The following is a 26,224-nucleotide window of genomic DNA, read 5'->3' on the forward strand; positions in this document are numbered from 1 at the left end:
GATGCTCCACTTTATCTCTCCCTTAATCACTTTGCTGCTCGGCATTACCACCCTTTCCTGCTTCACCGGTTTCCCATCTCTCACTTGACAGAGTGCATTTTTTTTAATTGTCCACAGTTAATCCTTTTTTTCTTCTTCTTTCAGATTGGTAAAAACAAGAATGCTGACCGAGAGCATCAGATATCACAGCGTATCAGTTCCATGAGCTTCAAAGCAAAGTCAGAGACCTTGAAATATCCTTGCTCCCTATTTTACCAATAGGTTCCACCACTATACGACACTTTGGTGAAATAAACTTCGTAGAGAGGAGAAGGTTGTTGCGAAGGAGGAGAAACAAAGACAGAAGAAGCTTCAGGCTGAGCTGAAGCAATCTTTAACTGCGGTTGTATCTCACGCCGAACACTGTTTATCAAACAGAGCACGTCTCTGTGGGCAAAGGAGGTGGGCATTACTCGTGAAAACAAGGCACAGACCGGTAAAACCACAAATAACCAAAGTCAAGTAAAATGAAAACTCTGTGCTTATAATTTGGTGGTGCCAGTAACTGTTACAAGCCTTGCTCATGGGTATTAAACAGGAAACTCGTGAATTCTTTGGTAACAGAACCAGTAAAACCTTCCAAGCAGCAACATTTTCCTCCTTCGACTGAATCCATCAGGAAAAAAAAATCTACAAAGAACATTTAAGTGTGCTATAAAAGATATCGATAATAAGCCCTGCATTATTAATGTTTCTGCATATGTATACCAACACAAAAGCCAGGATCTTGCCCATGGAATCTCTTACTTTATGTAACGACGGCCTAAAACCCAAACCCAAACCAGCTTTGCTTTTTAGGCAAACTGACCCGACAGTAACCAGTACCATCATCGTGATATAACACCTTGAACTAGGTTTTCTCCTGCGCCGACAGCCAGTCCCTGGGTAGGTTTACCTCTCTGTCTAGACAAGTATTGACTAACCGTGGGGCTGCGCTGCAGAGACGATGAACGACCAGAGTAAGTAAAGGAAAACAAAGTTCACTCAGAGACACGCGGGGCTGGCAACGATCAACGCCACGAGGAGCGAGGTTTTAAATAAATGTCCTCTTTTAGGCTTGAAGTGAAACAGATGACGCTTTTAGCGGGTCAGAGGTGGGTTTGCATGTGTGTGATGTCTATGTGCATGCATATTTGAGTGCTCACTTAGCACTTTGCTTTTATCTCTGGATTGGCATTGCATTAGCTGTAGCAATGGCTGCGATCTTCCTGCTTTTAGCTTTACAGATCTCTAGAGAAAACAGAGGGGTCATTCAGAACAAAAAAAAAAGACAGAAAAGCATAAGGAAGGAGGAAGGAGATGTACATTCAGCCCTAAAGATGTTTCATGTTCTGCACAGTTGTTTGTTCTGTTAAAAAAAAAAAACATCCTGGTTTGAAAAGGTCAAGCACGTTTTTTTCCACACTTACCAGCAAAAATTGGCACCGGATAAGTCGCCATCCTGCTGAGTGTTTCTAAATTAATTGCGTTCATGTGCCAAATCCTTCCAAAATACAATTATCTCCCACCCTGTTCCACAAATCTCTTCTCCATGACCAAAATAAAAGCCTGGGTCAATCTCTCAAACAGAACTTCCTGTTCCAGATTACTTTAATCTCTGTATTCTGATAGTGGTAGTGTGGTGGATGTTCCTATCCGTTTTGGGTTGAATTTTTTTTATTTTTTTTATCAGCTGTTTGTTTTGGACATCACATGTGTGTGTATGTGTGTGTGTGGCAGAGGATTTAGCTTGCACTCAGATTGTTGCATAATCTGTCTGGTTGAAGTGAAAGTGAAGGATAAGTAAGGCTTTCATTCTAAAGAGTTAAACTTTAATTTAAAAAGATAGACTGCACTATGAGTTTGATGTGCCTTTAAACTTTAAAGCAGTAGTTCAGATGATAAGTTCAGATGGTAGCCTGATCGGGTCCAAGACCAAAGTAAATCCCTGCCATCTTAACACAACTCCTGTTTTTTTGCAAATGCTACTTTATAAACCTCTACATTCCCATCAATGATATTACACTGTTATTCAGGTGGAAATTTAGTGCCATTTCTGCTGAACGTAACCCAGGCTGCACCAGAAGTGCTACAGCTAGCTGGATTTGACAATATTGTGTTTGCAAATATTCACAATTCCATGTAAACTGTGGTGTATTGTGAAATTGACAGCAATGTAAAGGTTTTATAATCAAAGTTTACATCAACCTCTATAAAATCTTTTGGATTGGGGTCATCCATTTTGGTTTTGGCATCTCTTGGACTAGCTGCTCATCAACCAGGTCAGAAATAAATGCTCCTTCTAAAACATGTAATTAAGATTTATTTTAGATACTGATAATATTAAATTACACGGCCATGCAGATAGCCGTAGCACTTGCTGCATCCTGGTTCACTTCCTGCATCCTGGTTCACTTCCTGCAGGAACAACATAATATTTCTGTCAGGAAAACGATGTAATTCAACATTTTTGGCTTTGTAAAGGTTTATAAAAACACATTTGTATGACCTACTTTGACTTTTATAAGGCTGGAGTTGTTTTAAACAACCCACTTTATCTCAACTCTTCTCAAACTAACTCTTAGCTCGCCAGTCTGGTCAGACGGAAACTCTGTTTCTCCAAACTGAGGTCATTCAAACAGCTATCTACAACAGGTGTGATGTTACTTGTTCATAACATTTCCACAGAACCACACTTATGAAGACAAGTGAAATAAATTGCTTTAAAATGAATGTTGGGGGTAAATAAACTACAAAAAAATCCTCCTTGAACCAATATAACAGAACAGAACATACACACACTATATATATATATATATATATATATATATATATATATATATATATATATATATATATATATATAAAGAGGTAAATGCCAAAAGTTCTGGGGCAAAAAACAAATAATATTGATAGAAATCTAACAACCTTGTTTGTCTCTTCAGGGTTCAGTGACAGTATAATATACAGCCGGTCATGTGCAGTGTTTTGCATGTTAAATGGTACATATCATGTACTGCGAGGGTAATTTTCTCCCAGTAAAAATATGAATGCTGTGTTGTAAAAGCTGCCTTTTGTTTGTGCATGTGCAGTTAAGAATTCTTGTCGCCATAAAACTGTAACTTCCCTTGAGCAGTGTGCTAAAGTGGGAAAATATGTTTCCATATTGGGTTTTTTTTATGTGCAAGAAGCAAAGGAGAGGCTATAGGCATATATTACATCAGGCAAAGAAAACAAGAAATACAATCAATAAGACCTTCCTAAACAGATATATATCAAGAAAAAACTGACAGCAGCATTAAACAGAGGAGACAGGACGAGCATTAAAAGTGCAACCCCCCCCTTTTCTCTTCCTCTGCGATATAAGATAAATGATGGCGATTGTTTTCCATGGTTCTGTAATCAATATCAGTTTTCTCTTTCAGCTGCTGCAGCCTGAGTCAGTCAGTCCGCGTAGGAGTGTGTGTGGATGTGGGAGTGTGTGCGAATCATTCATCACAAGTTACTGGCAAAAATGAGGTCAAGGAGCCTGGTGGGAACATATAAAAGCCTGCGCGTCCGTGTGCAGATGAAGGCATTTATCTCAGACATGTTGGTGCACTAATGTCATGCCTGTTATGTAAGGGAGCGCTGCTGTGCACACGCAGGCAGGAAACAGCAGGTAAAAAAAGTGTTGATTCGATGTGATGATTGCCCAAGTTCGGAGGAAGAAGGTGGGACAAAATTACTCTTAAAATGCTTCAGCCAAGGAAAACCAGACTGCTGTAAGATAGCACTGTTTGCAAGGCTTCAGTGTGATTGTACCAACATATAAAGCTCATAAACCATGTGAAGCAATACTTTAACTAGCCCGATCAGTACTTTAAATAAAAGGTAACATTGCTGATGATTTCACAGCAGAGAAAGATACCAGCTTTGTGGGTTTTTTTTGTTGTTGACAGAAATGCATTCAGTGGGCCTGCACTTGCACTTTATCTCCCTCCAGTGATCATCTGTGGAAACACATCAGACGGTGGGTTCGACCACAATTATTTTTTGACACCCCCAGCAAAGTGCAACAGCGGAACCAACACTCGTCAGTCTGTAGTACTACAGGACAAGTGTCAGAAATGACAACATGCAGTCGGTTCGTTCATTCTAAGAATTTAAAGTCAGGAAACGAAACGATGTTCATATAATTACATGTTCACTGGAGATCAGAACAAGGACGAATAAAATGGAGCGTTTTCCCCTTTAAGACTTTTGTACAACCTTATAATGAGAAACCTCATGCGTGGGTTTTCTCCCACAGACCAAAAACATGCATGTTAGCTTAATTGGCAACACTAAAATTGTTAGTGTGAGTGAGAGCAGGAATGACTGTGTGTCTCATTTGTCTCCATGTGGTCCAATGATGGACTGGCGACCTGTGCAGGATGTACCTTCCCTCTTGCCTAATGACAACTGGAGATAGACACCAGGTCCCCCAGGACCCTGCATGGAAAAGCAGGTAAAAAAGTAGCTGGATAGATGGCTTCTGTACGTCACTCCTTTTACCAAAACATTGTAAGAAAGAAAACAATCTTGGCGGTTTTAAAAGCAAAATGATGTCCAATCGTGTCCAAAAGAACAAGATCCAGGACACAAGAGGCTAAAATGGGCTTCTGTAGGGGTCTGGGCTCAGACTTTGAGATAAAGCGGAACGTTGTCATGTGGGAGGGGGGAGGTCTGAGTGGAGCTGCTGCTCCTCTTCATCGAACCCAGAGCTCACTATAAGAATTATAAATCCTCTCTGGTCTAAGAACGCTTTGGGACCCCTAGGGGGCTGGAGAGTGTCGCTGGGGAGATGGACGTCTGGGTTTCCCTCCTGGACCTGCTGCCGCCACGACCCTGACCATGGCAGAAAACGGCTTGATGTCAAATTCTGACCTCAAATGTGATTTTAACTCTTTAACAGCTGAGATTTGTTTTTTTTTTTTTTTTTTTTTAAATGTGTCTTTAATTTTGGGAACTCCTCAACCCTCCACTTCAAAAAAATAAGTCAGTCAGTTTGTCATAGCAACTCAATTTTTAATATTGTAAGATATAAAAATTTTCATCTTTATCATACAATAACATCTTACCATAATACCATTAGTCAAAAAGAGGGAGAGCTTTACCACCAAACAAGAAATAAATCAGAACTTTGATCCCTTTTGAGGTAAGACAGCTGGTAAATAGAATACTGAGCCTTACAGGTCTTTCCATCTACAACAATGTTTACATTTTGTATTTCTTTCCATTTTGCCTTTTGTAGGCATTGAGCTGAAAGCAGGACCTACCCTCAGATGTGACTCAGTCTGAGACATGTTCACTCTTCCTCAGAAGATTTTCAGATTCAGTGTCAGTGTAAAAAACAAACAAAACAAAACAAAAATGTTGTCAACAGGAATGCGAAAAACAAGTTTCCACATTGAGGGCAGGTCTGTGTGATGCCAGAGAAGTTGCGTTTGAGTGCTCAATAAGTTTAGGGCAGCGGTTCAGTTCAGAAGAAGAGACCTGCATGGCTACAAGTCCACAGGCAAAGATCTGCTCAGCGTGTCTTTTACAATTTTAAATCCCCAATTACTCAAGACAAAAAAAAAAAAAAAAGAGAGAGAGATAAACAACAAAAGCAGCCAACACAAGAAACAGCTTTCATTATACATCATCCAGTGGGAAAAAAAACAACAAAACAAAACATGAAAACAAACCATAAAGCAAATTTTAAACATGCCACATTGTTCCTTGGGCAGGTTTTCTTTCACAGAAAGCCACCTACTTTACGAGTTTTTACAGTCATAAAAATAGTAGACATCTCAAAGTGTTTGCAAACAGATTTACGAAGCTGAGAAAAGGGAGCGCAGCGAAAACGAGGAAGCCACATGACATCATTACGTCACCAGACCATGCACATGACTCTGCAGCATCCCGCAAGACAGTACAGACACACACTGGAAGTCATGCAACACACACACATTCACTCACTCTGTAAAAGCAAATACTAGTTTAGATCGACGTTAACCAAAACATCAGCGTTTGACATTTCTCAGAATCTCTGGTTGAACCAAAGCTAAAGAGGCATTCATGGCAAAAAAAAAAAGGTTTCATATTTATTTTAACAAAGCTTTTTGAAAAAAACACACGGAACAGCATATGGACAGTACGGTGGTTTTGTGCTGGCGGCACAACCAGTAATATAAAGCTCAACTCTACAGAAAACTCCCCCAAAAAACAAAACGAAACAGGAAGACGGACAACGAAACAGGCAGACAGACGGGCGTGCAGCAGGAACCAGTTACAGCAATGATCAGGAGAGAAAACTTTCATCACCATCAAAAACACGACTGCATCGACTCTGTTGCAGGTCATGCAAACACACACACACACACACACTCTCACACACCATTCACCCACACGGCACTAAGAAATCAGCAAAAAACCTGCAACGCTCTCCTTTTTGTTTTAAAACTTATCACCGCTCCCATCCATCGCCAAGATCTTTCGCTGCTCCTAGAGTTTGGCTTCCAGCAGTGTACGATGAGCCCAAACACAGAGGATGATGGCGGCAGCAGGTGATGAGGACAGGACAGGACCACAGTCGGTGTTCCTTGGCTGATTTTTGGAGGCTGGACCCAACGACCCCGAGCAAGCTGACTGGGAGGTGCGGAGGCTATAGATGTGGTTCTGGATCAAGACTCCAGCGAGCCGATCGGCCGTCGTCGAGTCTCTACAGGGAGGTGGAGGGCAGCTTCTTGACGCGCCGCTGAGCGAGGAAGGAACTCTCAATGGGCTTGAGCTCCGGAGTGGGCTGAGAGTTCTTCAGGGCGGAGTAGGTGGCTGCCATCGCACCCTGCGCGTCGACAAAAGCAAGATTACTTCAACGTAAGCATCCAAAACCTGAAGGCAACCAGCAGCTTTTTATTAACATTTTAAGTTCCTAAAATCTGAAACAAATGTCTTGAAGCAGAGATTTACTATGGGTTTAATATAGTCTAAATTTGTATCAGACAGCCAAGATTTCTTTTTAATGCCCTAATTATGGAACATTTATGGCATTCGAAAGCAAAATGTGCCCAAAGAAAGATGTATGATGTGAAACCATTTCCAGCTAGCTCTATAGCAGGGATTCCAAAGCTGTTTATCACCATTCCTGCACCAACGGAAAAGCCACCACCTCTCCACCCACGCACACTCATGTACACAACATACACACACGCAAATGTGTTGACTATACATTCCAGGTCATTCTTCTTCTGGACTGGAGTTTTCATCAAATATGCATCAGTCTACGTTGCATATAAAGATTTATTTTTTTCCATTCTTTTACTTCCATGAACGTCACACCACTTTGTAAAACATAGTTCTGTGTGTGGCTTCAAATAAATCTTCACCCATATAGATGTGCCTAACATTTTGATGGTCCGCCTTCCTTAGGGGAGCTGGCCCTCCAGGGCTGGGAGTATTAAAACTTCCTTAACTAATTAGGAATTCAAAATTAACCCATTTTAATTGACTACATTGCCCTAAACCTGTCTTTAGCTGATAATGTTCAGATGTTCTGTTACCTTGACCAGTTTGGGGTCCTGGTGTGGGAGCTGGCTGTTGGGTAGTTTGTCTCTGTGGACAATCCAGGGGTGTTTGAGGACCTGCCTAGCATTCAGTCTCTGATGAGGGTCCACGTGAAGCATCTTGGACACGAGGTCCTAGAAGCAGCAAAATATGAAACGAGCTCACGACTTCCGATCATTTCCAGACACCCTCCCCCCTCCAAGGAATCGGAGTTAATAATCTGAGGCGTACCTTGGCAGCATCAGACACAGTGTCCCAGTTGCCTCCAGTTAAACTGAAGTGACCATTTCCTATCCTGTTCAGGATCTCATTCGGGGTATCCTCAGGTCCGTTAGCGAATGGAGTGAAACTAGGAAGGGAGACAAGAGAATGAACACAAAGAGCAGCGAAACAAAACATGTCTGTTAAACAAAGACCTTCAAGTGTTATTCACCCTGCCAGCATGGTGTAGAGTAAAACTCCCAGACTCCAGATGTCACATCCTTCATCATAACCCTGACGCTTCAACACCTGCAAGCAGATAACCAGGAGTTACATTGTTTTCTAGTCAAATTTAAAGCCAATCTTTAACAATACAACATCAGCATCATTTTGGAGCTGCTCACCTCAGGAGCTACAAAGTTAGCGGTATAACACGGAGTCATCAGGAGGCCGTTATTGGCGCGCAACTGCTTGGCAAAACCAAAGTCACAGATCCTGATGGACTCGGGATTCCCCGATTCATCCACGTACAGGATGTTGCTGGGTTTTAGATCTCTGTGCACGACCTGAAGAACAAAAACACGGTAAAAAGGCAAACAATAGCAAAATGATGCAATTAGTCTTATTGCAAAACATTTCAGAGAAAGCAAACAGGAAGTTCGATTCGGAGGAAAAACTCGTTTGAGACCAAAATATCTCAGTTTCTGAGACAAGCGTGAATTTCAGTTTGTTTTACAATGCTGAACATAAAAATTTAGCACTTTGCTAAAAAGGTTTTGTTATAGCTGTGCCAATAATTACAATTATTGCAGACAAAATTACAATACGTTCAAAGAAAACCTAAAGCCCCAGTATGTCTCGAAGAAAAACAAATTGCCTACTGCCTTTCATGGCAGGGTTTAAAACGAAGTTAAAAACTGTGTTGTAGCAGGTGTGGTTGTCCTCACCCCCTGTGAGTGGAGGTACTCCACGGTCTTGGTGATGGTGTGCAGCACAGAGCTGGCCTCCCGCTCCGAAAAGAACTTCTGCTTGAGGATCCGATCCAGCAGCTCCCCTCCTCGCATCAGCTCCGTCACCATGAACACCTGCTTCCCGTTATCGTACACCTGCGACACAAACATGGTGTGAGACGGGCTCAGAGAGTGTCCTCGCTCCGCCTACAGCAAGCCGCTTCCACTCACATCCTTCAGTGTTATGATGTTGGGGTGCTGTCCGTATCGGAGCAGAATCTCGATCTCCTCCGACGGATCTGTGCTGGTTTTGTCAATCACCTGTCGATCCACAAAAAGCAGCCGTTTGTTGCACTGTGCCCGTCTTTTACGAGACAAACTTTCCTTCGGATTTTCATACCTTGACAGCGTATTCAGTGTTGGTGGCTTTGTGGACACATCGCTTACAGACGGAGAAAGAGCCCATGCCGATGTCCTCCTTGAGCACGTAGCCGTCGTTGAACAGGAGGTTCTTTCCGTGCAACTGCTGCAAAGCGAGACGAGGAAATGTGAAAAAGTTGCAGACATGACAGAGCTGGTTAGGGTGGAGGATGGTGATGCTTTTTTTTCAGAGGGGAAAAAGGAGCTGGATTTATTTGTAGAAATACTTTGTCTTGCTGTTGCTCTAAATCTACAGCGCACAGTTAATTCCTGCTTCTGTAAAGCATGAAACAGGATCTGAGGCTTTTATACCTCCTATAAGCCTTTTCAAATTTGTTCTTCTCGTTTTTCGGTCTTACGGTTCCCAAGGGTTTTTATAGAATCTCATCCCTGGGATTTGTTATAAATTTATCAAACCATGCATAAAATCTGAGTACAAATAATTATTTGACTAACATGCAAATAAATGATTTAAAATCCTTTTAAAAACATGTTTTTCTAAAAAAAACTTAAGCAACGTCTTCATTAAGTTGATTGAATTTAGTTAATTATTTGGAAAAACTAATTTGTGTTGAGTTTGATGGAAGCAACACTTCTCAAAAAAGTTGTGACTAGGGCAACAAAAGGCTGTAACAATAAATGATACAAACTAAACAGCTGGAGGAGAATTCAGCAACTATTTAGGTTAATAAGCAAAACATCAGTAGTAAAGACGGGCAGAGGTTTACCAGTCTGTGACAAACTGCATCTAAAAATGTTGGGAGAGTTTCTTTAATGGAAAATTGGGAAAACCCTGATTATCCCATCATCAACATCCAATTTCTTGAGACTCGTTGCTGCCATCAGATTTACAATTACCTTTTTTATCTGCCAAAAATGGTAAATTTCTTTGTTTTTAACATTTGCTGTGTTTACTATGTTCCACTGTGAATAAAATATGGGTTTAGGAGATTTGCTAATCATTGGATTCTGTTTTTATTCATATTTTTCACAACGTTTTCAAAATTGGGTTGTATTTCCCTGCCTTGCTTTTTAACCTTAACTTACAAAAATAAGAAGAATAATCATTCCATTACCAAATATAAAGGTTATGTTGGTCTAAAAACGTTTGTCTCACTTTACTCAGGTACGATCTTGCTCTCCTGCCTACTTTGAATCGATAAAGAAATGTCCCACATATGGACACCAGCTGACCTGGACCACCGGGTGAGGTGGGGCCTTCACGATCTCCCCCAAGCCTTCCTCCTCCAACAGAGACGAAGCAACAAAGCTGAAGCCCCTGAACAGCTGATGAGCTCCAGCACTGGGCGGCACACCAGGGGAGTCTGAAAAAGAAGAATCCTCAGGTATTAAAGACATCTTTCCTTTAAAGAAATAGTCCCAATTAATTAATAAACACCCTAAAACCACAGCCTGTAGCTACACCACTTCTTGGACTGCTCTACTTGCACAAAAATCAGCTTTGACTTCTCACCTTTTGGTGTGCGGGATGTGAACTCCGAGTCAAAGTAAAAAGTATCATCCGGTCGAGCTACAGCCGGCCTGAACGGAGGTTTTACTTCTTTTCGGAAGAGTTTCTGAAAAGAAATAAAAAGATTTTCAGTCGCTACCTACCAATGTTTTGCACAAAAATGATATATACGCACAATTCAAACTCAAATAACCAAGACGCTCACATTCCAATCTATAGTGGAGAAGAAACCGTGCCGCTTTATCTCCTCCGCACCATCAGAACCCGATCCTACAAGCAAAATAATTAGCATCATTACCCTTTTCTGTGAAACAGCGTCATATATTCTGCTGTCTGATACTCACCCAGTCTGTTTGAAGGGTTCCTTTTGAACAAGGCCCTCAGCAGAGACTGGGCCTCTAAACTCAGGAACTGAGGCATTCCTAAACGCGCCCTGCAGGGAGAAACGCACACAGCACAGGTTTTATTTGCCTCATATGCCCTCATATGCCCTCATACCGGCAATATGTGGTCCAACGCTTCAGCGCAGAAACCAGATGCTCACTTTAGAATCATATTCATTGTTTCTTTGCGGTCCTTCCCTTGAAACGGAAGCGCTCCGGTTAACATCTCAAACTAGGAGAAGAAAATAAAGTCAATACAGCTGGATAGACGTGCAGTAATTAAAATGAAAGACTTGTTTCGGTACAGAAAATTAATTATTTATAGAGTCAGATTTGTATGCTGGCTCAAATTTCCTCTCCTCACCATTAGTACCCCGAATGACCACCAGTCGGCGCTGTGGGTGTGTCCCTGCCTGTTCACGACCTCCGGAGCCATGTACTCCACAGTACCGCAGAAGGAATAGGCTTTCTTTTCATGATCGATGGCCTCTTTACACAAGCCAAAATCTGGAAGACACGCCAGAAAGCATATCATTTAAAAAAAACAAAAAAACAATTAAACTTGTGAAGCCTGCAAAAGGCTCATCAGTGTGGCTCGTGCTGCATCTCTGAATGTCCTCAGGTCACCTTTAATTCAGTGGCAGCAGGGCCCATGAAGGTGATAAGAGTGTAATAATTAACGAGGGAAACATGCACAGGCCTATATAAGATAAACCTGTCACGGCGCGATGAGTAATGAAGGTCAACAGGGCGAAGGAGGTTTAAGTGTGTGTGTGTGTGTGTGTGTGTGTTCTATAAAAAGGTTGGGGTGTAAAAGAAGCAGCAGCAGACTCACCTGTTAGTTTGATATGTCCAACCTCATCCAGGAGAATGCTGGAAAGGAAACATGACGTAGTCACATACCATATACAACAAATGTTCTTTTATTTCTGCATTCTTCGTTTGGAATATATAACAATATCGTTTTCACTTCTTTTTATTCTTACTTTTCCGGTTTGAGGTCCCTGTAAATGATGCCAAGGCTGTGAAGGTGGTCCAGTCCTAAAGCCAGCTCAGCCAGATAAATCTTCACATCCTCCTCTGTGAACATCACCTGGAAGGATCAGGATGAGAAAACCATTACAAGAGCCAGGAGCAAAAAACAAAAAATTAAAGGCTCCAATTCACGCCAGAGTGTTAAACCAAAACAATCTTATGTTGCGAAACGACTGAGTTGTAGCCGTTTTGGTAAAACCTTGAGAATAACATTATGCTTAACTTCACGCAAAGATGTGAAATTTTGGGAGCATCTGCACAATCTGCACAAATGAGTACACAGAAACAAGCTTAATGCAAGTAAAATAAATGACTTATGAAGGGGGGAAAACCCCAATCAGAACCATTTTAAAGAACTGTTCTTACCTCTTTAGAGAGTCTTGTGAAAAGATCTCCACCTCTGAGGAAATCCAGGATCAAGTACAGCTTCCCCTCAGTCTGGAATGCTGCAAACAAACACAAAACGGTTCAGCGTAGTAAGATAACCGGATCGGCTGGTACGATAGGATTAACAGCATCTGGAGACAGACGAGGAGAACGTCAGGATGCGGGGCCGCTCACCGTAGTGCAGTTTGACAACAAACGGGTGGTTGACGTCTGCGAGGATGTCTCTCTCCATCTTGGTCCTCACACGGTCTCTAACTGAAGCGCGCAGGATGAGAAGAAGGGTTCACGCATTAAATGGAAATAAAATCAAAATAAGAAAGACAAATAAGAAGACAAAAATAAAGCAGATTTAAAAAAAAAGTTTTTTATATGCATTATAAGGATCTCAGTGGATATCTATGGTGGGAAATACTTGTAAATACAGTTAAATACTTTGAAAAATATAAAAACTACAAAAAACTAAAGTCACCCATCTCCTGAATGAGCTGAATGGTTTGATGTATGAATAACTAAAATAGCACAAAGTATGCAGAAGTAGATTGAAACAAATAATGTACAGAAAAATACATTTAAAAAAGGGAAAACAGTGACTGCTGAATCAGCGTTCACACAACTAGGTGTACAAAAATGATTATTTACTAGATTTGGTTAAGATAAATAAATGAGAGTTCTCGTATACTTTTGACTGGTTCGCTTAGTTTATCATAACATTTTGAGAGACCGTGGAATCGATGTGCATGCCCCTGTTGTTTACCAAGAAGATCACACCACATAACCTGTTCTCATAGATGTGTAAACCCACCGAAAGCTGGGGGGGGGGGTCTTTGCTTTGATACTAATGTATGTAGGTGCGTTTGACAAACAGGAAATTACATGCAACTGAGGCTAAAAACCACTATGAAAAAATAAAACAAATAGAATCACATGATAAAAAGAAAGATTACAAACTTCTCAAAACAACAGAACTCAAACCTATGGTTTGAGAAACTGCAAATTACTTGTTTCAGCTCATCTGAACTACAAATGCAAATATTACATTTTTATAGATTAAAACAAACAGAAAAAAGCAACAAATCCTAAATTCTGAGGACGCAGGAATTACTGACATATAAACCAACTGAGCAATTGTTACAAAACCAAATCAAAAAGTGTGAATGAACCCGGAAGAAATGTTTAGTTTTAACTTTTGTGACTGACAGGATGTGTATGATGAGCTGCAGGAAGCTTCTTAACCTGATGTTGGTTAAACAAACAGGTTCAGATGTTTGAACACTGGGGGGGGATCCCAAAGCTACAGGCTCGGTAAACACGTCGCAGGTTTCTGTACCTTTGAGAGTGGCCTTCTTCAGGACCTTCATGGCGTACAGCTGGTTGGCATCAGGAGGGGTCACCTTCCGCACAAGGAACACCTGGAAAACAACCCAAAAATAATAATAATCATATCTGCACTTCCAAGGAGAACAACTTCATTGGCGTGCGGATCGTGCGTTACCTTGCCAAACGACCCCTGTCCCAAAACTTTGAGCAGCTCAAATTGAGAGGCGTCGGCCTTCTCGGAGCCCTCTTTGACCACATGGGTGATGTTGATCTCCTTGATGTCTCCATCTTCCTAAAGAGTGAGCAGAGTCAGCCGGTTAGATGACAAATACCAGAGATAACTGATGCATGTCAGGTTAGACAGCTAGCTCTGCAAACACACATTTGTGTGTGTGTAAAAAGCACTATATCAAAATAAAACTCCTAAGAAAGAGGAAGTCAGGTAAAAAGAGAAACATATATGCAAGTATCAGTGGGTTCTCATAAGTGAGCTGTAGGGTACTGCGTTTCTGGAAATGATGGCGGCTGCAGAATTAGATGGAACTGCATAACCATAGCAGTAAACTACCAGCGAACTCTTAAAAAAAGGGGAAGATTGGTGGTTTGCTGTTTGTTTTTAGACACAAGCTGTTAAACCCACAGATTCGGTTTTTCGATAAAAACGGCTTCAAAGACAAGTTTGCAGGTTTGGCTGGAGCACCGCTGGTATCACTGAGAACTGAACAAACAACCAAAGAAAGTCCAAAAAATTCACAGAATTTTAAAACACCAGGCCGCTTCTTTTTTAATAAAAACATCAGTATTTAAAGCCCTAGCGTTCCTTAAAGGACTGCATATGGCCCACCGCCAGTTTCAAACTAAAATCATCTTGTGCTGAGAAAGAAACGAGTCGTAGCCGCTTTGGTGTAATCTCGTAAATTACGTTACGTGCAATCTCATGCAAAATTGTGAGACGTGTTGAGGATGACTCTCAGCTACGAACAAAATCAAACTTTAGCTCAGTAACTGGAAAACCGACGGAGTTAAAGCCATTTCTGTTAAGGTTGGTTAGCCATGACTGTCATCTTGGATCCTGTTGACTCCAACAGTTGTAGATAAAGATCCATAAATTACTTTATGAGAATTCCAATAACATCCACCCAAAGATTCAAGAGATTTTTTGCTAACAGGCTCAGCTGTAGTTCTTGCTTGATTAGTTGTTGATTGGAATATATGTTGTAAATGACTCTCATTCAATTTGATAAAATTGTTAAAGCAGTTTTGTTAGGTTGATTAGCTGTAATGGCCATCTAGAGTGGGGTTAAAATCCGTCCACTGGTTTATGAGATATTGTACTAACCTTACAGACAGTCAAACACACACACACATGCAAAAACATCAGCTCTCACCTTTTGTGGTGTGTGATAACTCTGAGGACAGTATTTTATATTCAACAGAGGGAATGGAATCATTTTAAAAAAGAAAAAACAAAAACACTTTGATCTGTCTGTGGGGTTCAAAGACAGTAATAAGGAAAATTTGGAGCAACAAAGCAGAACTGGTCAATCATTTCTGAAAACGGAAATGTCTACTTCCAAAACCAACTCATAAAACAGAAATTAGAACAGGTAAGGATGTTCACACGGATCACGGTGACCGCTTTTATTTTCGTTGCTCTATAGATAAAATGTAGTTCAGTCAGTTCATCTACAAAAACATCCTTTTTTTTATAAGAGTGATAAATTATTGAACAAAAAAAAAAAAAAGGTTTTCAAGCTTGTTTGATTTTAACGTTTAACAAAAGAATTGCCACAGAGCACTGCAGCCTGAAGTGTATCTGACAACAGGAAACCAGAGTGGGTTCAAGCTTTCAGCTGTTCCTGAACAACCATCGGTAACAGCAAACACAAAGCATCGTCTGCACCGTACTGTGTTAACAAATCTGCTTTCTCTGCATGTCAGCTGGAAGAAATGACAATGTGCCGAGCGGCTCAAGATGTCAACAAGCCGAGGCATGTCGAGGCATGTCGAGGCATGTCGTTACCGTCCACTGGTTCCTGGGTTCAGGTGAGGTGTCTGGCGCAGCCGTGGGTCTGTCGCACTGAGCAGGACTCCCAGTCAGGGCTTTGCTCTTTCTGAACCGATACAAGGACAGCATGTAGCTCAGCTTGAACTTTTTCTTCTCTTTTTCCATCTCAGCATTTTCCAGGCCGTTTCAGGATCCTACCCGCGTCCGTGACAAGGCGAGCGCCTCACAAAAAGTCATCTCGAACATCCCCTCTGAGCGCGAGCACACCTCAAACTCCTCTGTGCACTCATGTCAGGATCTGCTCTGCAGGCTGCAGGTGAATCTGAAACATCAGCTCAGCTTCGGGCTTTTATCTAGGTTCCTTCAGCCGGGTTCTTCTGCCATCATTGTAAAAATGCCTCTTCTTCCATTACAGGTCCTGTCCTTTGTTCGTCAGTGTCTGATTAGACCTGTGTCCTTCACCAACTGACTACAGCTGAAGTGAGCTGCAACTAAAGTGAGCAGGAAGGAAGAGCCTGCCCTCATTCTCACAGTCCTGAAACCCAACCAGTGGAGCACAAACACACGTGTGGCTGAGAGAGTGAAACAGATCTCAAGAGAAAGAAAACAGGTAAGACTCAAGACAAAGAGGGAAGGAACATTAGAAAACACTGAATAATGGAAAAGGCCTGGCGTTCCTCAAAGGAATGCATGTCACCCGCCATCGTTTATGTGCAATCTTGCACAATCAAAAGTATGCTTTATGGATGACTCTCAGAGACTACCACACCAAATTCCATCCAAATATCTGTTAAATTGACTGAGTTACAGCCATTTTTTGTCAGACACATACAGGACAGATTAACATTTGGAGTCAACCCAATTCAAGATGGTCGCCACAGTTAATGGACCTTAGCAAACACGAAGCTACAGTTCGACATGGTAGTAGCTGAGGGTCATCCTCAGTATATTCACATGAGATCAAGCAAAACATCATTTATAATGTTGCACCAAAATGACTCCAACTTCTTCCCTTCCTATCATAAGATTGTAGTTTAAACTCTGGCATGAAGGATGGCAGGGAGATATGCGTTCCTTCCTTTTATTTGCTACTTGATTGACAGATTAAAAATCCAGAGGACAAAGAGATAGAATGACATTGGGCGTGCTTTAGTCTGCAGTAGTTTAAAGACAGCTGAAAGCAGTAGGGAAGTTGCACTGGGCGAGGAGCTGCAAACTTGACACAAAGCTGCGAGTGGTGGTGGTGGGGGTCTTACCTGCTCTTTAAAATGGGTAAAATCTCTCTCTATCCAGGTGATGTGAGACTTGTTCTATAGGAGGCGATTTAATGCAACAAAAGTTAAAGGGAATATCAGCACTTGGGTTTTATTTACTCATTTATAGATGCACCGACCAAAAAATGTGCATATTTCTTGCATGAAAACACACACACACACACACACACACGGGAGGGGGGGAGGTTCAAAGTGTCACGATCACATTGGTAACAGGAAACGTCTCTTCCCTCCCAGTTCTCACTTCCTCTTTTCTTCAGCCGATCTCACTTCCTTCCTGCTCGATAACTCCTACACGCTCAAGCTGAGTTTCCCGGTAAGATGGCAACAGTTTCTCGGCATAGATGGTGAGCTGAAAGTCACCGTGTTGAACATATCGAAACGTTTGGCGCACAAAGGCGAGTCCACGTGCAGCTCCACGGCGGTAGATTTAGTCCTACTGCGTTAGCTTGCAAAACGACGTACAGACAGAAAATACGAAGCACGCCTCTGAATGATTAATGGTTCTTAGATTCTGACTGCACTCCTCCGACTTCTTATGATGCTTTAATTTCACAGCTGAAAGGTTGGTAACCCTCACCACTCCACGTCGAACAGAAACCCCCCTCCTCTTCTTTTAAAAATATCACACACCACACACACAGCTGCCTGAAGCTTTGGGTGACATCCATGTCCTAAACAAAGCAGCCGCCACCCACACACTTTATAGTAAATGGAAGTTACTATCAAGCACACGCGCTAAGGAAAAGAAGGAGAAAAGGAAACGGCATCGACTTGCCTCTGGTGCGTGAGTTTTGTTGCGGAATATGAACCTCCACATGTCTCGGTCCAGATATTTCCATGTCACTGATGCTGCCACTGGTGACACTCAACTGTCTTACAAATACACAACTTCTGTGTCAGTTAGCTAACCCTGTCTGTATGCAATACCACAAGAGATAAAAAAATGCTTACACACATTCACACCCGCACACACACACACACACACACACTAAAATGGGAAGTTATAAAAATGGGTAAAGAGCAGCAGACTGATTTGTTAGGGACTGTGTGAGATGAAGAGGTCCGACAGCAGAGAGATAAGCCTTATGCGAAAGATTTTTTTATTTAAGGGAAAAAAAAAAAAACACAAAACAACAGTGAAGATGTGTTTCAAACACACGACGAGAATTACTTTCCCTACTAAAGATTTCTGCACTATACAGAGAGAAAAAGAGGAAACCAGCTGTATTCAGCTTGTTCAATTATCGCCTGCTGCAGAAAGGCGAAGGTCCCAGCCAACTGACCTCACACAGAAAACTGGCAACAACCCAGCCACTTTTACAGACACTGAGCTAACATTTGGCATGGTTGCAGGCGAGAGTCATTCACAACATATACTGCAAAAGCTACTCATTGCACTAGATCTGTGCTTAAAATGTTAGTATTAACTGTTGGGAGTCAACCCTGTTTGTCTGTTAGCAACAGTGTTCATGAACCACTGGACAGATTTTAATGAAATTTTCAGAAAATAATAAATGGATGTACCTCTACAACTGATTAACGTTTGGAATAAGTCAAATTCAAGATGGCCACCACATCTAAATGGCATTAGCCAACGCAGAAATGGCTATTACTCAGTTGATTTTACAGCTATAGAGCTGAAATTTGATGTGGTAGTAGCTGAGAGTTGTCCTCAACATATAATCCAGGCATGACCTCTCTCTCTCTCGCTCACTCACTCTCATACACGTATATAAATAAATAAAATAACAGGGTGTAATGCTCTTTAATAAACACAAGGGGCCAGTGCTGGGCTGCAGCCAAATCTGCGGTCTGCGCTCCAAAAAATCCTTGTCAGAAGACATGCAGTTCAGCCAAGAAAGGACATGTTCACATTGCTAGCCCGTGGCTCATCCAAATCCCAGAATTGGCTTTGACATCAGTTACAGAAAGGAAGATATGGAGTAGAACAGAAAGGCAGTATGTGGGCGGTGACCGGGCCGGAGTGTCCAATCACAGTGGAAAAAGGTCAAGTGGGTCCAAACCCTTTAACAGCCATTTCTTGTTGAATAATAACCTGAACCTGCTCGGTTTGATGGCATAAGGTTAAGTGGAGTGAGTCATGCTGAGAAGCCTGAAGAGGGGAATGAAAGTAATGTTCAAACAATTGTGTTTGAGAATCAGAAGAGTTCCAAGTCTCTCTCGCTCTGCAGCTCGTCGCCTCTTTCCTGGAAGAAGAAGAAAAAAAAAGGAGCAGGAACACCTGCATATTTTCAAAGGCATGACAGCTCGGACTGCTCGGACGGAGAGAGGGACTGCTGGGAACAAGATGGCGTGGATGAAAAGTCTACATGAAGCGGTCTGAGAAGTCTAAACATTCATCCAACCAGCCTCTGCTTCAGCCTCATTACTGTGAAAACAAATTTCCCACACAGACTAACACACACACATAAAATACACAGAAAGATCTTCTATGCACTGTAGTTACAACAGAGACAAGTAAAAATACTATAGACAGTATGATTCATGCTTTGAAAGCCATATTTTTAAAAGTACAAACTTAAGCTTTAAAGAGATGGAAATTCAAGCCCTATTATGCTTGAGATTTCAATTGAGTTGGCAATCTAAGCATTAGATTGATTAGTCTTTTAATGTTTAACACCTCAAACAGTTGTAAAACTACCCCCCGGTGCCTAAATTGTTCACTTTATTATGGTGTCAAACAGAGAGAAGGCCCAAACTAAGACAACGTAAGAAAAAAAACAAGCAGCAAAAGAGTTTAATTAGATTTATTGAATTAACTAATCAGTTTCAGTTCTACAACTCTATGAATCATGAGGAAAAATCAGCTTTTTTTGCACACATGCTTTCAGATATGTTTTAAAGAAAACATATAATCAAGTAAGTTAAATAAAAGGAATGTTTACTGGAAGTATATCTTATTAAACTGCACTAACATTAAACCTGTGCCCTTATTTAAAGTCTGCAGCTGGATGAAACCAGGCAGAAACTATTACAAAACTCCGTAAGATCAGACTGAAGCAGATTTGAATGATGAGATTAATTTCCATCTACACAGTGTTTGTTGTTTATGAGCTTATAAATAACTTTTAATAGACAGTTGTAGAAGTTAGCCCCTCTTTATTGTGTTAAAGTGCAGAAACTGAAATATCGTAGTTAAAAAAAAAACTCCACTTGTGTGTTTTTTCAGCTCCTATCTTGGAGTAGGTACTCAACCGCAGCACAGGAGGAAGTTTAGTTATGAAACTGCATGGTGCTCGGTCCAAATTTACAGATATACACACCAACAACAGCCTTCAACTAACAGAAAAACAGACTTGACTGTTTTTGTCTCGGTTTTTGAGCTATATTTGTCTGCCAGGCAGTTACTGACCTGCTATTATGTCACTTTAGCCTTTTCTTTTTTTTTGGTGCTATAAATCCCAGCTGAAATCAGGAAAGGTATGCAGTCCAGCGAAAAGATACTTAGGAAATACTTGGGTCAAAAAAAAAAAAACCTATAAAAAGTACGACCACTTATTATGCTCATAATTGTCTGTTTTTCTATTTCTATTCTTGCAGAGGGTTCACTTTAAATCATTCATGTTTGTTTGTTGACTAGAAGACTCAAAATGCATTTTACATCCCAAACTTGGTAAAACAAAATGAGTTCATATAGTTTTTACAAAACATAGATACTGCAAATCTTACAAATGCTGAATGAAATGACAAACATGAGAACAGCTGTTTAAAAGCCGAGCTAAAGCACAGTTTCACCACTACGCTGGAATTTCATGAGCTCCATAACAGGTTGGTGTTTTTGTTTGTGAGGCTGAGCAGGAGTGTTCAGACTTGCCTACAGAGAGGCATCCACCTCAGTCGGGGGAAGGACAGGAATGTGTTTCCTTCTGTTTTACTCTGCCTGAAACTCGAAAACGAGGGATCAAAAGAGTGGCACAGCTAAGGACAAGGTACTTTTTGTTCTTTTAACCTTTTTCTCTCACACCATTTTTTTTTTTTTTGGCACCCCGTTTCTACAGCACACCTTTGTTTTGCTCTGCACGAACCGTTCCATCTGCCCCCTTTCATTTTGTCCTCTCCATTGTCCCATTACTTCTCAACCATTCTCCTTTCTGCCCTTTAGCAACACCTGCAGTTAAGGGTCTGAGAAAAAAAATCAAAGAGGTGGAAGGAGAGGAGTGGGTGTTGGCAGATGGACCTTCACCTGGTCTCAATGTAATCCTCAGGCAAGTCATTGAGGAACTTTAAATCCAGCATAGAGAGGAGACAGCAGAGCAGATTTCAAGAACTAATAAAAGATATAAAGAAAAAGGTTCAATTTTAGAATAACTGACTTGCACAAAGGCTCATAAAATGCACAGAAACAGCAGCATAGCTAATCTTTATAATCTTAATCCCCACCTGATTAATCTGATTATTATAGTCTTTGTCAGTGTGGTTGTTGTTATCTAACAGAAAGATGGTGTAGGATTCATTAACAGTACATTTCTTGGATGTTTTGCATCTTCTCATCTCGTGGAGGTCATGGGGTTAATACACATTCTTTAGCTGACTGTGCCATCTGTCTCATCTCCTCACACACATACAAACACACGTGCTTTAAAGGATATCCAGGTAAACGGACTTCCCCCTCCCCCCCGATTTGCAGAAAAGCAAAATATGCAACGCTGACTGACGATGGCATCTCGATGGGCACAGCTAATCACAGGAGCAAGGCGCAGGTGGACGCTGCAGGAAGCGTCCCAGAGGTAGCACAGGATTAGCGCCGAAGCTACAGGAAATCCCGTGTTGGCATGTGTAATATTAATAGCAGCAGCGAGGATGGCAGGAAGATGATAGGCAGTTCAGCGCTGAGCCAGTTGACAACAGGCCTAATGGCCTTGTGATATACCCACAGTGGCAGACACAGTGAAGCAATAAGTAAAAAAAAAAAAATGAAAGAAAAAGAAAAGACAGACAGAATCTGGCAGGAAGAAGGAGAGGAGAGAACAGAGGGGGAGGAAAAATGGGTAAGCAGGAGGAGATTTATGGAGAGGAAAGTAGATGCTTGGACTCAAAACAATGAGGTCATCAGAGTTAAAGCAACACAGGCTGACTGCAGAGGAGCTATAGTTTATAGTTACATCTAAAAGCAAAACAACACCTGCAACCACGATCTGGAATGATTTAATCCCATATCTCTAATATCGGAAACGTCCTTGTGACTCTTTTCAACAGGAAGAGAAGTTTGAAATGATCTCTTTAATATTTTCAGATTTTTCTTACTTTTTCTTCTACATTTATCAGCTCACATTGTTGAAAAGGCTATAAGAACTTTCAAATCTTTGAAATCTTGTTGTTTTTTTTTGTCCAAGAAAGAAGTCCAGCTGAGAAAAATGGCGTCATATTCAATCATATCTAACAGCAGAAGTAAATGGATAGACACCAAATGCATCTCAATCGCTGCGTAAACAGTTTCAGGCACTTTTTGTCTGTGCACAAACGAAACAACAATCCGATTAGGGGAAATCAATATAAAAACCTCTGATGAGAAATGTGCAGAAAATGAGCAAAAGCACTTCCCAGTTCGGATGTGCAGCAGCGTGCAGCATGATTGGAGCTGAAATTGATCAGAGAAAAAGATGCTGGTTTTCTTTAGACATACTGTACACCTGACCCACTCCCTGAATGAGACATTTTCTCACCTGTAGTTCCCAGCAAGAAAGGTGCCAAGATTTTATTCTCACACAGAACATCTATATAGCCTTTAACAAACAATGCTATCCAATATACTTTAAATGTCCAGCTTTCATTCCTAATTAATGAAAACATCTTTGGCAAATGCTTCCACAGGTCCAGGAAGCAAAACCCCCATTATTTAAAAAAGCAAAGCCCTTTATTTGTTTAACACTTACTGTTAAACGGAGACAGAAAATAAAAAGATGACTAAGTAGTTTATTTAGTGTGTGGTTCAATTTATCGGTGTTTTGAATCAATTGGTTTAGAAACACAAAATGAAGAGTGCGACATTAAAGATGAACCTCTGCACTTCCTGCAGTGACTATGGCACCGTTGTCATGGCAACATGGGGCCAAAGGTTAAGTGCCCTTGGGTGTGACACTTGAAACTGCCGAGGAACAGAAACACATCGAAAGTGGAGGAGAAAACCGAAGCAACACGCAAAGAACAACACACACCCAAGACAAACTTCTAACCTTAAATGGGGGAGGAAAAAAAAATTGCAACTGAGATTTTGTGGATTCATGAAATGAAGACAAAAGAGGCAGAGCTGAAAGAATGAACGCCATCAGCATCTGTAATGATGAGAAATAAGGATGAGATGGGACTAGTAAGAACATTTCCCTTTATCAAACTTGAACAGAGAGACTTGTGAAGCTATGGCAACTGTGCTTTCTCTTTCTCCTCCTCCCAGCTTCCTCTTTGTATGACAAGAGGTGAGACAAGAGGCAAGGCCATGCACACACATGCACCGATGATGCTTCCAGGTAACAAGCCTCCATCTTCACAAATAGAGCACTTATGTGTTTTCACACTCAACTTCAGTGCATAATGTGATGCCAGAATCCTCTTCTCCACAGCATCTGTGCTCCATATGAACATGGATCCTGCTGTGTTTGTTCTGGAGGTAATATATTACAATGGCCTTTAAAGGTTGGTGGTGTAACGTGTGGCTCTAATATCAGAGACCTTTCTGAGTACACAGGCTTATCTATAATACAATGCACACACACCAACTAGATGATTAATGGGGCTGACTTTCTGTCACAAGCTTCCTTGTGTACTATAATCATGCCTGTGTAAGAAACAAACTCTGAATCCGTGTGCATTTGCATTTTAAGTCAGACGGATACATGAAGGAGAATCCCTATGCACCGAACCATAAGGACTTCTGAGAGTTCCATGTTTGCGTGCATCTGGTCCGGTGTGTATGCGAGTGATCGTAAATCTCTTTCTTTGCAGGCAGCACAAGTTACAACCAGGGCTTAGAGATGCTGAGGGTACAGTAGCCATGACAACGAGGCCAGTAGCTGTGAATGGCCGGAGGAGGGGATTAAGAGAACGGATGGATGGATGGATGGATCTGAGGAGCATGTGGGTCAAATCTAGTGCGTTTTAATCTCTTCTGTCATTCATACAAATCTCAAGAGAAGGCATATGAGCCAATAGAAGATGTTAAGCTTATTTAAAAGGGAAAAAGCAGATCAGTGATAAAATTAGGATCTGAACTGCATCATTCTGAGATTACAGATCTGATTTCGTGTTGAGCGACTCCACCTATTGTAACTTTTGGCACAACACCCATAGTACTATCACTGATACAGGGTCAAAGGTTAAAGTTTCTGATTTAGGTAATTGATTTAACTGGATAGTAAGAGATGAAGTAAATAATTAATCTGGATGACTAATCAATGGGGTTTAATTGAAATTAATTTATCCTTTATGGTGAACAAAGGAACGAGCGAAAGTATCCCATCAGGTGTCAAGTATTTTCACTTCACCTCTAACCTAATAAACTCCAGGCTTGCAGCTTTTAGATCAGTGAAAGTTCTCAGTTTGTCCAGGTCATGATGATCCTAAGTGCTTGAACAGAAGACAAGTGGACTTTCAAGAACTAAAAAGAGGAATCCAATTGTCTTCTGTTTAAGCATTAGGATTAAAATGAGATCAACTGCAAGGACAGTAGGTTCAACGTCCAACTAGCTTAAACTATACTATGTTGTTGTTCTTTCGGCTGCTCCCTTATTCAGGGGTTGTCACAGAGAGTAAACTTGCATGAAAGATTTGGCAATTGTTTTACGCCGGATGCCCTTCCTGTTGCGTTGACCACCAAGCTACTATGGCCCCCCATCTTAAACTGCACCATAAACATGACTAATTAAATTATTTTTCACCACCTAATCTGCATGATACTTATACTGAATGTTCACGTGTTGAAAACCCCCTGAAGCACACTTAGCCCCTTTTTATTTTTTCCAGGTTTCATTTGCACCACTGATTGGCTTCAGTGTCACTCCATTTATGGTGCCTTTTAGCATTTTCAGGACCTAACATTTAAAACTGTTGCTTGTGACAAACCCTTCACCAGTGTGGACAACTTTTATCAGTTCTTTAAACCTATTTTTATCCAACCAAGTGCCGTACAGTCCTTCTATTTTGACCAATTACCAACCAGCTGCTTCACAGTTGGTTCCTTTTGTACCTAGAAAGCTCTAACTTTGAAGGAAGCCCTCTTTAAAGCCTTTTCTATAAAAAATAATACAATCTGTCACAGTTCTTTCAGTGTGGACACAAAAGAAAACTAAAAAGGGAACTGCCTCCATTGGTTACAAGAACCATTAAAATGTTTCAGTGGTTAGGAAAGTACCAAATGTGTATTTAAATGAAAATTAACTCTGTTATAGAGTATGGCTGTTTTATTATCAAACCACAGTTAAAGCAGCCTTTAGAGTTTATGACTGGTCAACTTTTTGTAGCTCCTCCTGGGTGCATCCACCAGCTATCAGAGGCAATAAAAATAACAACCACATTTAAAAAAAACTCAATAAACACAACTTTAATAAGCACTTTTATGCATAGATCTCTCTTTCAGAGCTGCTTTTAATCAAATTAATCTTTTGCAATAATCTAAACAACTTCTGATTGAGAGATAATAGATTAGTTTTACCGTCTTTCATGGAAACAGTGGAGTGAGATCAGTTATATAGCTGACGGGCAAGTACAGAGAGTGGTTAGATTGTGTATAAAGGATCTGAAGATTTAGAGCTCCCTTCTATCAAAGGGGCAGGCTGGGTAATTGGACTATAAACCATATCTCCCAGGTCTGTGTGTGTGTATTTGTGTGTGTTTTGTGTGTGGCGATCGGCACCCTAAACGGACTAAACTGCGACTGCCGTTAGCATGAGCTGTGCAGATGAAACAGATAACAGGACACCCGCTAGACAGCCACTATACTCCAAAAACACACACACTCTAAGCTGTGCACAAACATCACCGCTGATTTACGTCCACCAGGCTCGGCCAAACGGGTGTGCAGAGGCAATCATAACGAGGTCTGGTAGGCACTGCGGAGACTAAGGAGCCATTTTAATTTGTGTTAAACCCTTCTGGAGAGCCTCAGTTAACCCTGCCGCATAAACACAACTCTGACTCACACTCAATAAGATGTGAATGATGCCATGCGTGTTTTT

The 26,224-nt window shown here is 41.2% G+C and overlaps 1 protein-coding gene and 1 long non-coding RNA gene across 4 annotated transcripts in view; one reads left to right on the plus strand and one right to left on the minus strand.

Moving 5' to 3' along the window:
- Nucleotides 1-5,046: 5,046 nt before the first annotated feature.
- rps6ka1 (ribosomal protein S6 kinase a, polypeptide 1) overlaps nt 5,047-26,224 on the minus strand; it is a 42,943-nt gene continuing 21,765 nt past the window's right edge. The window contains exons 1-22 of one of the 3 annotated variants that reach the window (XM_017417644.3): nt 17,812-17,909; nt 17,016-17,069; nt 13,927-14,043; nt 13,762-13,843; nt 12,609-12,689; nt 12,414-12,493; nt 11,999-12,105; nt 11,848-11,885; nt 11,377-11,519; nt 11,174-11,244; nt 10,974-11,062; nt 10,835-10,899; nt 10,633-10,735; nt 10,353-10,483; nt 9,139-9,264; nt 8,970-9,059; nt 8,736-8,894; nt 8,193-8,354; nt 8,021-8,097; nt 7,819-7,936; nt 7,584-7,721; nt 5,047-6,868 (exon numbers count right to left, since the gene is read on the minus strand). In XM_017417644.3, the coding sequence (XP_017273133.1) occupies nt 6,746-6,868; nt 7,584-7,721; nt 7,819-7,936; nt 8,021-8,097; nt 8,193-8,354; nt 8,736-8,894; nt 8,970-9,059; nt 9,139-9,264; nt 10,353-10,483; nt 10,633-10,735; nt 10,835-10,899; nt 10,974-11,062; nt 11,174-11,244; nt 11,377-11,519; nt 11,848-11,885; nt 11,999-12,105; nt 12,414-12,493; nt 12,609-12,689; nt 13,762-13,843; nt 13,927-14,043; nt 17,016-17,069; nt 17,812-17,853 (2,196 nt within the window). In that variant the 5' untranslated portion in view covers nt 17,854-17,909 and the 3' untranslated portion in view covers nt 5,047-6,745. Of the gene's footprint in view, nt 6,869-7,583; nt 7,722-7,818; nt 7,937-8,020; nt 8,098-8,192; nt 8,355-8,735; nt 8,895-8,969; nt 9,060-9,138; nt 9,265-10,352; nt 10,484-10,632; nt 10,736-10,834; nt 10,900-10,973; nt 11,063-11,173; nt 11,245-11,376; nt 11,520-11,847; nt 11,886-11,998; nt 12,106-12,413; nt 12,494-12,608; nt 12,690-13,761; nt 13,844-13,926; nt 14,044-15,774; nt 16,184-17,015; nt 17,070-17,811; nt 17,910-26,224 lie in introns of those variants that run through there. The other 2 variants (XM_017417630.3, XM_017417636.3) reach the window with 2 other exon arrangements.
- On the plus strand, nt 16,183-22,203 carry LOC119617400. Its single transcript, XR_005233638.1, has 3 exons — nt 16,183-16,369; nt 19,229-20,986; nt 21,160-22,203. It is a non-coding gene; the product is annotated as an uncharacterized LOC119617400 (long non-coding RNA).

The sequence above is a fragment of the Kryptolebias marmoratus genome, linkage group LG10 (genome assembly GCF_001649575.2).
Source record: "Kryptolebias marmoratus isolate JLee-2015 linkage group LG10, ASM164957v2, whole genome shotgun sequence".
Classification (NCBI taxonomy): Eukaryota; Metazoa; Chordata; class Actinopteri; order Cyprinodontiformes; family Rivulidae; genus Kryptolebias; species Kryptolebias marmoratus.